We start from the raw sequence: 15,404 nt of genomic DNA on the forward strand, positions 1-15,404 counted from the left end.
GAAAGTTCATGAACAACCTTAACGTTTTTTGTCTACATTAGCAAGGACTTTTAAAATCTGAAGCAGGAAATCTGACACTGTTGTCCTTAGCAGACTGAGGTTGTTTTGGCAAATTCACGCTGGGATGAGGAGGACAAGAGAGTCTTCCCACGAGGAACTATTTGGATTGTATTTGAAGTATTTGTGACGCCACACAAATGGACAGACGTGGTGACAGCATTGTTACAGCACTAAGTTTCCACAAATACGAATAAGTGGAAGATCCCTTAAACACAGAAAGAACACCGTCCTTTCCATACTCAAGACACAAATAACAAGGTCTGATTTCATCTGCCAGAAATGATACAAAAGTCACAATACTGTGAAATGTTCGCATTCTTTCAAAACAGAGTTTCTATACTACATGCCATTTACGTAAATTAGCATTTCTCAAAAAATGGCAATAAAATTATGTTTACATAATAAAATTGCATGTACAGATAGGCATTGGACACTTTAACTGGGACTGCAACAACTGCTGCGTCATGATCCTTTTTTCACAGTGAGAGCAATCTCCCAATCACTGGAAAGCTAGCGTACTGATACACCTTAGACTGAAATTGATATTCTACCTTTGTGCCATCTCTGGTTTAATTTTTCTGGGAAATGTGGTGCAACCCAATTGTTACTTAACAGCAATTAAACTGAGGATGGGAACAGATACACTTCGATACAAGGTGACTATTAATCTCAGTAATTTATCTTGGAGGCCTTCAATTAACCGCTTGGACCAAGGATCATTAGGATGTTAATATTCACAAGCTGACAAAATAAAAACACTTCTACTGAAAACGGCAGCAGTTTGAAAATAAACCACATTAATCTTTAATGTGAGTTTCAAGTAAATAAAAATAGGAAACTACTAGCTGATTCCTAGAAGTGTGAGGCTCAAAGCAGGGCTTTCTGTGGAATAATATAACAAGGGTCCACAGTCTGCACCTTCCAGAAGATGTTTTTGTTCCAACAAGCATTCTCAGCTGGATGGAATGGTCTCTCTCCTATTTTGTATTTTTATTTTATTTTAATCTGCCTTTATTTTTGTGTGCTGTTTTAAATTGGGTTGTTTCCAATTGTATTTTGTACATCACCTTGAGACCTGTATGGAAGGTGATTAATAACAATGATAATGTGTCCATGATGCTTCTCATCATCCAGCAGACTTACTTTGCATTGTTAAAGGGACTAAGGGGATTCATGATACAGCTTAGATAGCCAAACAAGCCGTCCTTGAGCTGCCTATTATCCACAAATAGACTTCACCTGGCCAGAGAGACCATACCTAACTAATTATGGTTTGAACAAGTGGATGTGGGTAAGTCTTTTAGGAATCCTCTCCCTATCCACAAAAATAAAAATACTCTTAACAAGAGCAAAACATTCCAAATTTGGTTGCCATATTTCATATTTTTTAGAAAGACCCCAAAATTGTTTTTTCCATCATGTTGCCATACATTCAGGTTTTCCCTGAAATTTTGCCAATTCAGCAAAATCCCCGCCACCGCCGCTATACACAAAAACCAGGACATGTCAGGAATTATCCTGACATATGGCAGGCCTAACATTTGTCGCACCTATCTTGAATTTGGATCTTCTGGTTATGGAATTGGGGCTATTTAGGATTAAATTCTAGTCTTCTTGAAATGATTACTGGCTTTGAGAAGCCTTTTCAGTGCTCCCTTGGGAAGTGGTGGACTCTCATTCCACGGAGGTTTTTAAGCAGAGGTTGGGTGGCCATCTGCCATGGATGCTTTAGTTGGGATTTCTGCATTGCAGGGGGTTGGACTAGATGACCCTCAGAGTCTCCTCCAACTCTACGATTCTATGACTCTATAGGTCTAGATCCCCAACTATTCTATGTAAAAGGAAAGAAAAAATCCCATAAATGTATCCCATAATGTAAACTAAGAAGAAATCATCATAAAGAGGTAACATGAATGCAAAAAGAAGCAGTTCAAACTGATTCCTACTTAACACACATTGCATGGAAATAATTCCAGTCCAATAATTTGACCTTCCACATCAGAATGGTTGGGATCATAGCCAAAGTTACTACTGCACTGGCAGTCTTCAACACTTCCCTGGGATATCTGTGACAGATTTATAACTAATAGCGGAAAGAACAGATAAGACACTGGGGCAAGTCCCCCCCCCCCCATCCATGAGGGAAGCAATCTATACACCAGAGACTCAACAGTACATACTGTTTATCAGGAAACAATATTTCAATTATTAAACATTGGCACATTTGCACGTGGGGAGGGGAAAATGAGTTTGTATTCTTCTAAAAACAAAGGTTCGGTTAATCATTTCAGAACCTAAACAGAAAGCATTTTTTTTTTTTTTTTTTTTGCATTTTAAAAATTTTTTATTAATCTTTCCATATATATACATTAAATCCTTGTTTCATACATCTCATTCTTTTGGACTTCCTTCAACGTCCTTGACATTCATTCGTATTTATCTCTTAATAACGCATTCCAATCTTTCGTACTGCCATTAGTACCATCTTTCAAACATTGTTTTCCATAAGCAATACTTCTTAGTGTTTTACAGTGCCTCTTTAAATCCTGCTAGTGTTGTGTTTACTAAACATTTGTTCTCCAGATAGTCCGCAAATTTTCCCCAGTCATCTATAAATTTTTGATCCTTCATATATCTAATTTTCCCTGTTAATTTATCTAACTCCGCATATTCCGTCAATTTTAATCTCCACTCTGTTAACGTTGGGCTTTCTTCCTGCTTCCACTTCTGCGCTATCACCATTCTAGCTGCTGTTACCGCATATTGGAAGATTTTACAATCCTTTCTTTTGATATCTTTTCCAACCATACCTAATAGAAAAGCTTCGGGTTTCTTTACAAATGTATAGCTTAAAATCTTTTTGATTTCATTATAGACTTCGTCCCAAAAGCTTTTAATCTTCCCACATTCCCACCATTGGTGATAGAACGTCCCTTCTTTTTGTCTACATTTCCAACATTTGTTATCTGTTTTATACATCTTAGCTAGTTTAACGGGTGTTATATACCACCTATATAACATTTTTAACATATTCTCCCTTAGCAGTACACATGCTGTAAATTTTATATTCACTCTCCACAATTTCTCCCACTTTTCCAATTGAATATCATATCCGAGGTCCTTTGTCCACTGAGTCATCACTTTTTTAACTTTCTCATCTTTCATATTCCATTCTAACAATATTTTATACATACTTGACAGATTTTTCCGATCACAATTTATTATCTCTTTCTGAAATTTCGATGTCTTTTCATCATAGCCCCTCTCCTTCACTTCTTTTTTAAATATTTCATTTATTTGATAGTAACTCAGCCAATCGTATGTATATCTTTTTACCTGGTCGTATGGTTTAATTTTCCACTTCCCTCCTTCCTTCAATACCAATTCTTCGTACCTACCCCATTTTTTCCCCATATTGACTTTCTTTACACTTATTAACTCCACTGGTGATAACCAGTGTGGGGTTTTTGGTTCTAGTATGTTCTTATATCTGTTCCAAACTTCTATCAGAGGTCCCTTAAAGATATGGCTGCAAAATCCCTTATGTACTTTTATCTTATCTTTCCACAAGTAGGCATGCCATCCGAATTTGTTCTTATACCCTTCTAAATCCAATAGCTCTGTATCCTCCAACTTTATCCATTCTTTAATCCAGCATAGGCATGCCGCTTCGTAGTACAGTCTCATGTCTGGTAGGGCGAAGCCCCCTCTTTCAGTAATATCTGTTAATGTCTTAAACTTAATTCTGGGCTTCTTTCCTTCCCAGACAAATTTAGAAATCACCCTTTGCCATTCTTTAAAGTTTTTTATGCCCTTTATTATCGGAATCGTTTGGAATAGAAAAAGCATTTTGGGGAGTACCATCATTTTGACCATGGACACTCTTCCCCAGAGTGATAATTTCATTCTTGCCCAAATCTCCAGATTTTTCTTAATTTCATTCCACACCGGGATGTAATTATTTTGGTATAGGTCAATATTTTTTTCAGTAAGCCAGAGTCCTAAATATTTAACTTTTTTAACTGCTTCAATTCCCGTTTGTTCCTGTAATGATTCTATCTTATCTTGGTCTAAGTTTTTAACGATCATCTTTGTCTTATTCTTATTTAGTTTGAATCCAGCTAATTTCCCGAATTCCTCCATCTCCTCCAGAATTCCCTTTAAGCTATTTATAGGGTCTTCTACCGTTAATACCACGTCATCAGCGTATGCTTTAACTTTGTATTCGTTTAAACCTAATGATATTCCCTTAATTTGTTTGTTTTGCCTTATTGCGTTTAGCAGAACCTCCAGCACTACTATAAAGAGCAGCGGAGAAAGCGGGCAACCCTGTCTTGTCCCTTTAGATATTTTTATGTCTTCTGTTATAGCATTATTTATTATCAGCTTTGCTTTCTGTTCGGTATATATTGCTTTTATCCCATTCCAAAATTCTTGACCCACTTCCATAATTTCTAAATTCTTCAGCATGAAATCCCAGGTGACATTATCGAAGGCTTTCTCCGCGTCAATAAAAATCAGACTAGCTGGCTTATCAATTCTGTCCGATAGATATTCTATTATATTGATTATGCCTCTTGTGTTGTTTTTTATTTGCCTTCCCGGTAGAAACCCCGCTTGGTCTTCATGCATTATCTTCACTAGTATCTTTTTGAACCTTTTTGCTAGAATTCCCGCAAAGATCTTATAATCTGTATTTAATAAGGAAATGGGTCTATAGTTTTTTACTTGGGTTAGGTCAGTATCTTGTTTTGGGATTATTGTAATAAATGCCTCCTTCCAGGTACTTGGGATCTCTTTTTCCTTTAGGGTCTTATTCATCACCTCAGCTAGCGGAACCGTCAATATATCTTTCATTTCTTTATAGTAGCTCGCAGTAAACCCATCTGGGCCCAAACAGAAAGCATTTTATTCTTCTTCAACAAGATTGCAACGTACATTTAAAGATACTGTGCTGGCCACAATGAGCGGAATTGCTCAACGGGGCATGACCTTGATTTTAGAAATTGGCAGCTGGTCAATTTTAGGAAGCTGCCTTAAGCTTAGGCTTTGTGTCCAGCATTGCCTACTGTGACTGGCATTGGGTCTTTAGGGTCTCAGACAAGCATCTTTCCCATCATCTGCTACTTGATTCTTTTTAGCTGGAGATGCCAGAGATTGAACCAGAGAACTTTGTGCAAGCAATAAATGATTTTTAAGGTCACCCATATTTTATGCTACTAGAGAGTATTTCAAATGGAAGAGTTTTGGCCAAGAGATTCACTAGTAAGAAGTCCCCTTGCAAGTCTTCTTTCCATTCCTGCAAATTATTTCTTACTGTTCCTTTATTCCCCAGCCATTTAGTTTTGAAGTTTGCCCAAATGAACCCCTGCAATGGGCTGTAGTTTTAGCAACAGCAGAGCACACGTCTTGCATGCAGAAGGTCACAGATTCAATTCATGGCAACCTCAGGTAGGACTGGAAAAGATTCCTACCTGAAACCCTGAACAGCCACTGCCAATCATTGTAGGCAATACTGACCTATAGGGAACAATTGATGTGACTCAGTACAAGGCAGGCTCCTATGTAATGAAATAGAAGGAAACCACTCTAACCCTTAGGCCTGTTCAGGTACTGTCCAGTTCCCCGTAGTCTTTAAATAATTATTCTGCAGCATTTGCCTCATGGTTTGTCAAACAATTAAAACATTTCCTTCTTGTTTAATTTATGCAATTTATCAAAGGTTTCTCCCTAACTGAAGGGGAGTTTGTTTGTTTTTACATAAAAGGGTCCCCCATCCCTTCTCTACTGTATTAAAACATGCAGGATCTGGAAGGGAAGGTGAAAGGTAGTTTTCACAAAAGAGGCAGTATGAAGCATGCTCAGAAAATATATGAGTTATAAGAATCCTGATTAAACTGACTGTACTTAGCCATATTGATTCTCAGCAAAAAATAGTCTTAGGGGGAAACCCACACCCTTACAGCTACTAAAACATTCTGTTCCATTGATGGAATGGCAAAAACTGATTTTATGCCTAAATGCCATTTCAGTATTTCATTCCAACAGTTCTGAGTATTTAAGCTAAAGTAATCTAATTGCTGTGCTTTTCAATGGAGTGACTTGGCACTCGTATGTCAAAGTACTAAGAATTAGACCATTGAGACTGTTGCTATTTTCTGATGCACATCCTGGAAAATTCAGGTTGTGCTATCAAAGTTCATTTGTAGGTCTTGAACAGCAGAACTTGCTTCCCCATAAGATCACACTTTTTGTGGCAAGGAAAGTGATGGGAAAATGCTAGACTCTCAAGTTTACAAACTACGGTTGGTTCCAGAACTCATGCACACTCCACGTCCCTTAAAAATCTGCTGTGGAAGGTTGGAAGACCCCGTGGAACAGCATAGGAAGTGGTGCAGGAGATTGCTGAGAGAAGCTTGTGAAAATTGCCTCCCCTCTTCCTTCTGTTAGGTAGCAGTGGACAATTTCAGGAGGGCTATAAAGAATGTACTTTGATTACAAGGCTGCCCTAAATTCTTTACTTTGAAAAGGAAACAGATTATGTTTAAAGAGAAACAGCTAAAGCTTCCCTCCACAATTATTCATGAAAGTTAAGAGGCAGTTTGTTTCTCACAACAATGCTACAAATGTCGTGATTCTTCAAATCCAAAAAAATGAAGAAATCTACAGACACTAAAAGACTGAGGCTCAGGTCCATGGGTAGGCAAACTAAGGCCCGGGGGCCGGATCCGGCCCAATCGCCTTCTAAATCCGGCCTGCAGACAGTCCGGGAATCAGCGTGTTTTTACATGAGTAGAATGTGTCCTTTTATTTAAAATGCATCTCTGGGTTATTTGTGGGGCATAGGAATTCATTCATTCCCCCCAAAAAATATATATATATAGTCCGGCCCCCCCACAAGGTCTGAGGGACAGTGGACCAGCCCCCTGCTGAAAATGTTTGCTGACCCCTGCTAAGTCAGATGAGGCTCCAAATCATGGCTTTGTGGATTGGGAAATGTGTAACAGGCCCACATTCCTCCCTCTATCCCTCTACTTCCAGGTCTCTTGTGAAGTCTGAAATCTGACAGACTGGTTAACACCAACTTCCAACTAATGGTTTGCGAACTCACCTCAGTCCATTGCTTGGAAGTTAGCACTGAACAGTTTACTCAGTTCAGACTTACAAAAAAAATTAGACAGAGCCAGCTCAGAGCTGAAGGTAGGACAAGCATATTGGTCTACAGAATGTACCTAAACTTCCTAAGAATGGTTTGGAGAGTGACTTTTGACCCAGGCCTAAATGTTCTTTTGGTAGCATGGTTTTAACTCTTGGTTGTACATTAATACTCAAACTTCCATGTCCAGGGCCATTAGCTTGCACCACTCATTTCCCCCTTTAAGTATATGCTGTGGTCACAAACACTTGATAATAATCCCTCATCCATGTGGCCAAGTTTAAAGGAGCAAAATCTACTGTAAGGGTTTAGCACAGGGGGCAGTAACCAACTGGACAGTTATGCTAGAACAAGCACTTTTGACTGTACAGTGGAACTTCCCCTCCTTCCACATGCCCTCTTAAATGGTCATGGGTTTTCCCCCAACTTTGTGGTGCATATTTCGGGGGGGGGGGGTGGTGAGGAGAGGGAGGGGAAGTACATTGCACTGCCAAAAGTACTCGCACTAGTGGAACTGTTTCATTGGCTACTGCCCAGAGAAATGCCACTACACGGACGGAGAAAGCTCTTCCAGTTTACAAGCACTGTTATATTCTAAAATGCTCAAGAAGGGAAGGAGGCTGTTAACTTAGTTACACTGGAGCTAAATCTGAGAAGTAAAACCAAAGAAGCCAGCAGGTTTTTGTGTGTGTCTCTTGTCAGTGAATATAGCTGAATGCTTAAAGGACTTCTTTTCTCTTTCTAAAACCGCCAAGCAAGTTTTGCTTTGACATGCCAGCAGTGTTGTAAAGAGCTGCCCAAGTTTTTGTTCTCCTTCACACTTGTTGCTGCCAACAATGCCAGACCTCAGATAAGCAAATGAGTGTGGGGAGCTACAGAAGGCAGGGGAGAGAGGAACCCTGCATACTAACAAGTCAGTCTGGTGTTAGTCTTGGGAATCTTTCTGGCTCCCACAGGCTTTTGTATCATGCAACTTGGGGGGGGGGCGCCACTTTTGAGTAAGGTTTACTCTTCAAATGGTTCGACTTCTAGGACAAAAAACATTTTGCAACACTGCTTAGATCATCCTTGCAACAAAACAAAACCAATTGCACAAAATCCATTAGCCTACAAAATAATCCTACCAGCCCACAAACCCACCAAACCCTCATGCCCACACTGGTGGGAGAAACCATCCTGGTCTGGGCAAAGGATTCGGCTCAAATCATTCTTCTAGTGGACATTTAATATACCACACAAGCCACACAGCTCCCAAGTGACCTAGTATCATGGCTTGATATAATAAAAGCCATTATCTGAGGAATCCTGTGAGTAGAAGCCTCTATATACACCCCAACTGGCATGAGAGCAATTATGGAAGTGAAGACAAGTCGTGCTAACCAGGCTATATGTAAAGTCAGTTATAGGACAACCTGAAACAAACGATATTTACTTCTCCCCACCTGCATAACCACCAAAGATGGTTCTTAGTCACCAGAGGCAGCTTGGCAATGGCTGTTTGCTAATCTTAAAGCAGCCTGTCATATCCACACAGAGTCTGTATTCAAAATGGAAACAAGAGCAAGGGGACATGCTGAGTGTCTGCTTAGATTAATAGAGGGGTTTTTTAAAGACAGCAAAGCTTATCTGCATTTTAACTTTTCTGGAGTTCTTGCGACCTTCTCTCAATATAAGGCCCAATGCAGGCTTTTTACTCTTGCACAGCTTTTTCACACTGCATTTATTTCCTAACACTCACCGTAGTTGTGTTTGTCTTACAATTTCCCCCCATTCTCATACAATATCACAATATACTTATTCCATGTTTGTACAACCCATGAAAATTCTATGAGGAACGGGAAATCAGCTTTCTCTCTTACTCGCTTCTTTTCTACGTACAGCGATTCTGCCCTGCCATCCTCTTGGCGAAACATATGACATGAGTTACCCTGGCTTCCACCTATAGTCTGTACAGACCAGCAAAAGCTGCACTATATGTACTATGTACATTGCTGCTAAGATTGTATTTTTTACATTCCAGCCACCTCCATGAATGCTGTGCTTTAATTCAATCATTTCAGTGATCAGGGTGGGGAACCAGCGGCCCGCCAGATGTTCAAGTACAATTCCCATCATCCTTGACCTTTGGCCATGCCAACCGGGGCCAATGAATTTCCAATAACACCTGGAAGGTCACAGGTTCCCCCATCTCTGCTCTACAACACAAAGAACTACTCTGTGGTGTGGCAATTGCTTTAATTAAGAACCATAAACACCTGGAAGTCAGTAGGGCTATCATCTGCACAGGTTACTTCATTTTCCCATAAGACATTACCTGGGACTGAAACAACAAGAATAAGTATTGTGATCACTATTCCCAAAGGTTACTTTTTTAAACATCACTTTTGTTTTGATCCAATCCCTACTTCTGTTACTTTGTAAGAAGTAGTAGATAGGTAGCCGTGTTGGTCTGCCATAGTCAAAATAAAAAAATTCCTTCCAGTAACACCTTAAAGACCAACTAAGTTAGTTCTTGGTATCTGAAGAAGTGTGCATGCACACGAAAGCTCATACCAAGAACTAACTTAGTTGGTCTTTAAGGTGCTACTGGAAGGAATTTTTTTATTTGTAAGAAGTGATAGTTTAGCATTTATTTTTCCAGGTAGATCCAAGAGGAAGAAGATGGCAATGGCTTAACAGAAACCATATTTTTTCATGAACAAACTCTGTGTAGCCTCTTACTTTCTCACAGCTAGTGAGGATCCCATGTTGAATCTGATCCACACATGAGTGTTCATCATGCATGTCATTGCAGACCCTACACTAAAGCTTTTGTCTCACCTGAAAGACAAAGCTTTTAAATGGGCACTGTTCCTAATCCAGCTGCAAGTCAAATTATGAATATGCATTAATGACAAAGCCTTTGTATGCTCCTAAGGTGATCTAGATGTGGGCTTAGAGAAGTTGAGAGAATGGAAAGAGGCCTCCACCACCGATGACCACACTCCCTTTATGACAGAAAGCATTTCTCTTGAGTAATTGCTTAAGAGAAGATGTGCCAAGCAGTGGTGGATGGAACCAAGTGGTCATAGGAAAAATGACAAAGCCACAATCCTTATTAAGGAGTATTTTTGACCAGTGTTAGAAACCGAGATATGAAAGCTAGGAGCTAAATAGCACCTTAAACCTAGGCTATGGGCGCAACAACAAAATCTCTAGGCAAACTTTTTTACATACAAAGAATACAAAGCTGAAAATGAATGAAAATATTATGTCATTTTCCACATGGTCTAGTCCTTCCTCTGCCCACCCCCCTAAGATTCTTAAGAGGGTCTCTTCTCCAGTCTTCAGAGAGCAGCTGGAAATGAGGAGGCAGAAAAAGGTTCTCCTTTCCTTCCACTCTGCAGTTTTAATCTGAAATCTTAGGCGGAGTACTGTGCCCAGAGATCAGAAACTGCTTGTGCTAATTAAATTCCCTGTCGCAAAATGAGCCTAGAACAATGGGAGTTTTGAACACTGTTTTCGACATGACAAAAGACTGACATGAACAGATGGGGTGCCCAATAGCTTATATATCCTTCCTGCTAAATTTCAACACTTCCATACAGCTCTGTATTCTTAGAGAAATGTTAGACTAAAACAACAGGAAGTTTAAGACAAAGGTAAGAAAAGGCCCTCAAGATAAGGAGTAAGTTGGGGGGGGGGACACACAACACAGTTAGAGATGCTATGTTTCCTCATTCCTATGGGAGGGTTATTGCCAATGGAATGGTCTGAATTTATAGCACATATCATGCTTTGGATGCAGGTGCAGACTATTATTTTAATTCACTCCCCTGAGTTCTTATCATATTCTCACAGCCAGGACGACGAGCTTTGAAAACCTTGTCACAATGAGCTTTCCCTAGTCATAACAAAACTGAGCTTCCATAAGGGTAGCTAAGGGAGGTTCACAAAAGGAAGCTGGCCAACTTGTCCTTCTGTGTCCATCTTCAGATGAAGGGCTGCATGGATGACCCTTTGTACCTACCGTCATCTGTGTACACTCTCACTGCAATTTCTGAAATCATGGTTGCAATGGATTCTGCTGTGTTTTTATGTAAACTACTTAATTTTTTTATCATTTTAAGCACTATTTAAAAAAAAAAACTAACAAAAAAGCCCACCACAGCAAAATATATCAATTTAGGAACAAGTTTGTACATTCTATTTTTCAGAGGTGGTCAGTAGGAATTATATATGGTGGTAGGGAAGTATCTTGCAGGAGAGAGCTGTTCTTAGCCAGATAGGTAAAGGAAGCATCCCAAATTAATTCTATGAGCAAAGAAAAATAAAAGCATTCTGTGAATTCTTTCCAGTCAAAGGGACAGATATTAAATTAGTGCTATGTGCAGCTATGCTATAAAAAGGCATTCTCAAAAATGTTTGGAATCATAAGAGAACATATATTATTAAACTTCTATGTATTTCTAGAAGGATTCAAAGTGCAAGGGCTCAGCTCAGGGTAATAGGTTTACAGGCAAGCAATGCAATCAAAACATTTGCAAATCCTAATAAATCCACTACTGGAAAATGAAGTACACCACAGTTATACATCACCAACAAATCACTAAACAATAGATTCTTAGACAAATCTCTCATTGTCTGCCAAGAGAGTTAACTAATCCGTCTATAAACAGTGGTTGGGAAAGAAGGCAGTGTTGTTGGCCTGCACAATACATATATGATACTTTGTAAAATGTATGCCATAGATTTCTTCTCAATGAGGTTTCAAATCTTCTGCTTAAGTGATGCAGCCCCGGGGCAGATACCTGTAGAGCCAGAATTACTATGAGCCTCAGACCAGGGCAGCTGTGATCTAGCCAGACTTCTCTTCCCTCTCCCCAACTCATTTTTCTCTTCACAGTCCAGTGGATAGCAGTGGCCATAGGTTTAGGGAGCATGGCACATTTGGGAAATAATGGTAATTCTAGCATGAAGAGCACAAAGGGGTTGCTTAATAATTAATCTCTTTAAGTCTATAAGAGCTGCAGGACAAAATGACCCAGAAAATCACTGGGAATGACAGAACCTCCATACCAAATGCATGCCAACAGCAGAATTCTATGCAGGTTTACTCGGAAGACAGTCCCATTAAGTTCTGTGTTTCTTCCTCTCGGGTAACAGGGCATAGGGTTATACCTTAAATATCTGTGTAAACAACAGGGAGACGATTTTGTTCTGTACCTTCCAAGCCTTTCCATTAAAAGAGAGAGCAAGCACAGTGCCCTTATATGAGCACACGGCAGACACAAGAGATATGAGCCTGTTTGCTCAACTACAGTTCAAGGCTGTTATCATTCGATTAATTCAATGACATCATCCAAAAGGTGGCTGAAGTTAACCTGGCGGTTTGATGGTTGGGTTGTGAGCAGTGGTGCATGGCAGCAATGCTACAGGGCATTAAAGAGTGGCAGGGATGACAGTTAGGTTTAGCAATGCTTCTCCAAGCTAATACTTTCCCTATAGAAAAATATTCTTTAAAATGTGTGGGTCCTGGGGCTTTTTAATCCCTGATGCTGGCAACTATGATGGTGGGGCTATCAGTCATACAAGTGTTCAACCAAAAATATGTTTCATATGCATGCCTGGAATAAACTCATTAGTGGCTCCCACTGGCAAAAAACGTTGGGAGTTGTAAGGAGTCCCCAAATTAGCAACCCTGTCCCCAAGGATATCCTTTTCCTTCAGGGTTAATACTTTACTTTTTGTAAAGTAAACAGCAACCTTCAGATTTGTACAACTCAACTTCCAATGTCTATCAAATATGGTATAAGCAGATTTGAAACCCTTCTTAGCTCAAAGCCACAGGAACCCAAGAGAAGCCTAAATTCTTCTGAGATTTGGGGTGTGGTCGGTGCAAAATTCTGCAGCCAAGAAGGAAAGATGAGATCACGAGAGGCAGTCTGAAAGGCACTGCAAGTCATCCATTTTAAAACATCCTTATTTCCCACAAATATTTTTAGTGCCTTCTCCCACACCCATGACACTTCCCCCCACCCCCTTTAAAAGAACTTCCTCAAGTTGAGAAGTATCGCTTTCAGAATCCACTAAGTGCATGAGAAAATATAAGATTAGTGGGTTCTTTGAATGCCATTTTTGGGCACACAACCCCCAAAACTTTATAGCCCCCCTCCCCCAAAATCACACCGGATGCAAGTTGTTGTCGTTGTTTCCCAAAGCTGTTTACCAGACAGGAAACTAATGCTCCCCCATCGCCCATAAACATTTGCTAGGGTAAAATTTGCATGCACTTCTAATGCCCAGATTTATTCAAATACTGTACTTCCAGCGCCTCAGACTAGCCAACCATTCTCTTGCTGTCTGGACTCGGGCGTCGGTGTGTCATATTCGGCTTGCACAACAACCAAAAAAAGAATTGTCGGTCCCTCTCTCTTCCTCCCCCCCCCTTTAACTTTAAAGTTGATTGATCGAGCAGAACTTCAGAAGAAGTGAAAGCAGCCGTTACAAAACCGCACACCAAGTCAAAACCCTGGCAAGGTTTGGTATCTGCATATTTGGCCGGTTTGGGGGCATGGAGGCTCTGCCAGGCGGTGCCCGTGATGCCCAGCCCCTCTTTTCCACCCCACCAGAGCTGCTTGTAAAGGGGAAGCCTAGATGCTTTAACGCGGTTCTGGCGCGCGATCCTGTGTTATTTGACGCTTTGATTTGCTTCTGCCCAAAGGAGAGCCGCCTCCTCCTCCTCCTCCTCCTCCTCCTCCTCTCCAAACACAAACATCGTGGCTGTTTACATCCCCTCGGTCCCAGCCTCACGGAGGAGGGGGGGGGACGGACCCCGGCGCAGTCAGGTGGGAAGCCGGGAGAGCCAGCGCCGCTCCTTCCCTCCTCGCCTCTCGCGCGCGCCAGGGGGAAAAGGAAGATCCGCGCGGGCTCCATGGCGAGGCTGCTCGCTTGTTTTGGGTGGGAATCGGGAGCGGGGGGGGGGGGAGGAGGCGGCGGCACCGCCACGGGAAGGGAGCTAAGCCCAAAACAACACACACAAGCGCCCGGCTCAGCCCTCGCTCCCGCCGGCGGCCACGCGCCAGGGACGAAGGCGGCCGAAGCGACTCACCCAGAAGACGAAATTGAAGACGAAGAGAAGGTATTTGATGCACTTGGTGCAGCCTTCCACTCCCATCGCGGCGGCTTTCTGCAGGCGGCAAGGAGGTGGCCTGGTCTCTCGGCGCAGGAGCTGCTGCTGCTGCAGATGGTGGGCTCCGCTGTTGTTTTCAGGGGCACCAGCTCGCCAGGATGCTTCTCTCTCGGTTCCCGTTACCTCTCTCCTCCCTCCTTCTCTCCCTCTGACCCGGGCGCGCAGCCAGGTCCCTCCTCCTTCGCCGCGGGCGCGCCGAGGAGAGAAAAGCAGCGCCCCCTGCAGGCGGCTCCTCCGCCTTTCTTCACTCACTGCTGCTTCAGCCAAATGGTCACGGAGACGCCCCCAGTCCCCGCCCCCCGGCGGAATCAGGCCAGACCCAAAACAGGCTGGTTTTGTAAGCTCTGGTAGGAAGAGCGATTGGCAAAACCAGGCATCCGAGTGCACATAAGCAGCAATCTACTGAGCCCACGTCGCAGGCCTGGTATTGAGTGGGGGGTGGCTTAGGGGAGAGGCCTGGGGGCCAGAGTTCGAGGCATTGGGTTCCCGGGGGCCTGAGCAATCCCCGCAGTAAGCAATCGACGGGTCCCTACAGCACATTTCTAGCACTTCTTAGTGGTGGAGGCAGATTGTCTCTTCAAATTATCTGCCCTATTTCGGAGCAGAGTAAAAGAGGAAACCATTTCAGTGAGGCTCTCCAACAGCTGCTTGGGTGTGGTCTCACCAGAGACAGTAGCACTGATTCTTTCTTCCTTTTCCTGCTTGTTTTTGCGACACTTCACATGCCAGCAGCAGGAGCAACTGTGTTGATAACCTGGCCATCATTTTGTATCAGCCACACTTCTGCAGACCTGGGGCATTATTGGGGTGGGGGTGGATAGCAACTGCAAAAATATTCAGAGGACACCCTGCACACTGACCTTTTTCTAGGAAAATGAGAGTGGTGGAAAACACTCAGAGGTTTCATCAGAGAGAGGAAGTCTTCTGGGAAATTCAGACTTTGTTCGAAGTGTGTATGGGTCTCTTAAGATGAGACAGCCTGCCTTGAGTCAGTGATGGTCGTCCAACATACATTCT

General features: G+C 42.0%; 1 protein-coding gene across 1 annotated transcript in view; it reads right to left on the minus strand.

Moving 5' to 3' along the window:
* Nucleotides 1-14,549, minus strand: part of CD81 (CD81 molecule) — a 54,853-nt gene extending 40,304 nt beyond the window's left edge. The window contains exon 1 of the mRNA XM_082195259.1: nucleotides 14,307-14,549. Coding sequence (XP_082051385.1) covers nucleotides 14,307-14,372 — 66 coding nt within the window. The 5' untranslated portion in view covers nucleotides 14,373-14,549. The remainder of the gene's footprint in view (nucleotides 1-14,306) is intronic.
* Nucleotides 14,550-15,404: the final 855 nt, after the last annotated feature.

The sequence above is a fragment of the Podarcis vaucheri genome, assembly GCF_965113315.1.
Source record: "Podarcis vaucheri genome assembly, chromosome: 1".
NCBI classification, from domain to species: domain Eukaryota; kingdom Metazoa; phylum Chordata; class Lepidosauria; order Squamata; family Lacertidae; genus Podarcis; species Podarcis vaucheri.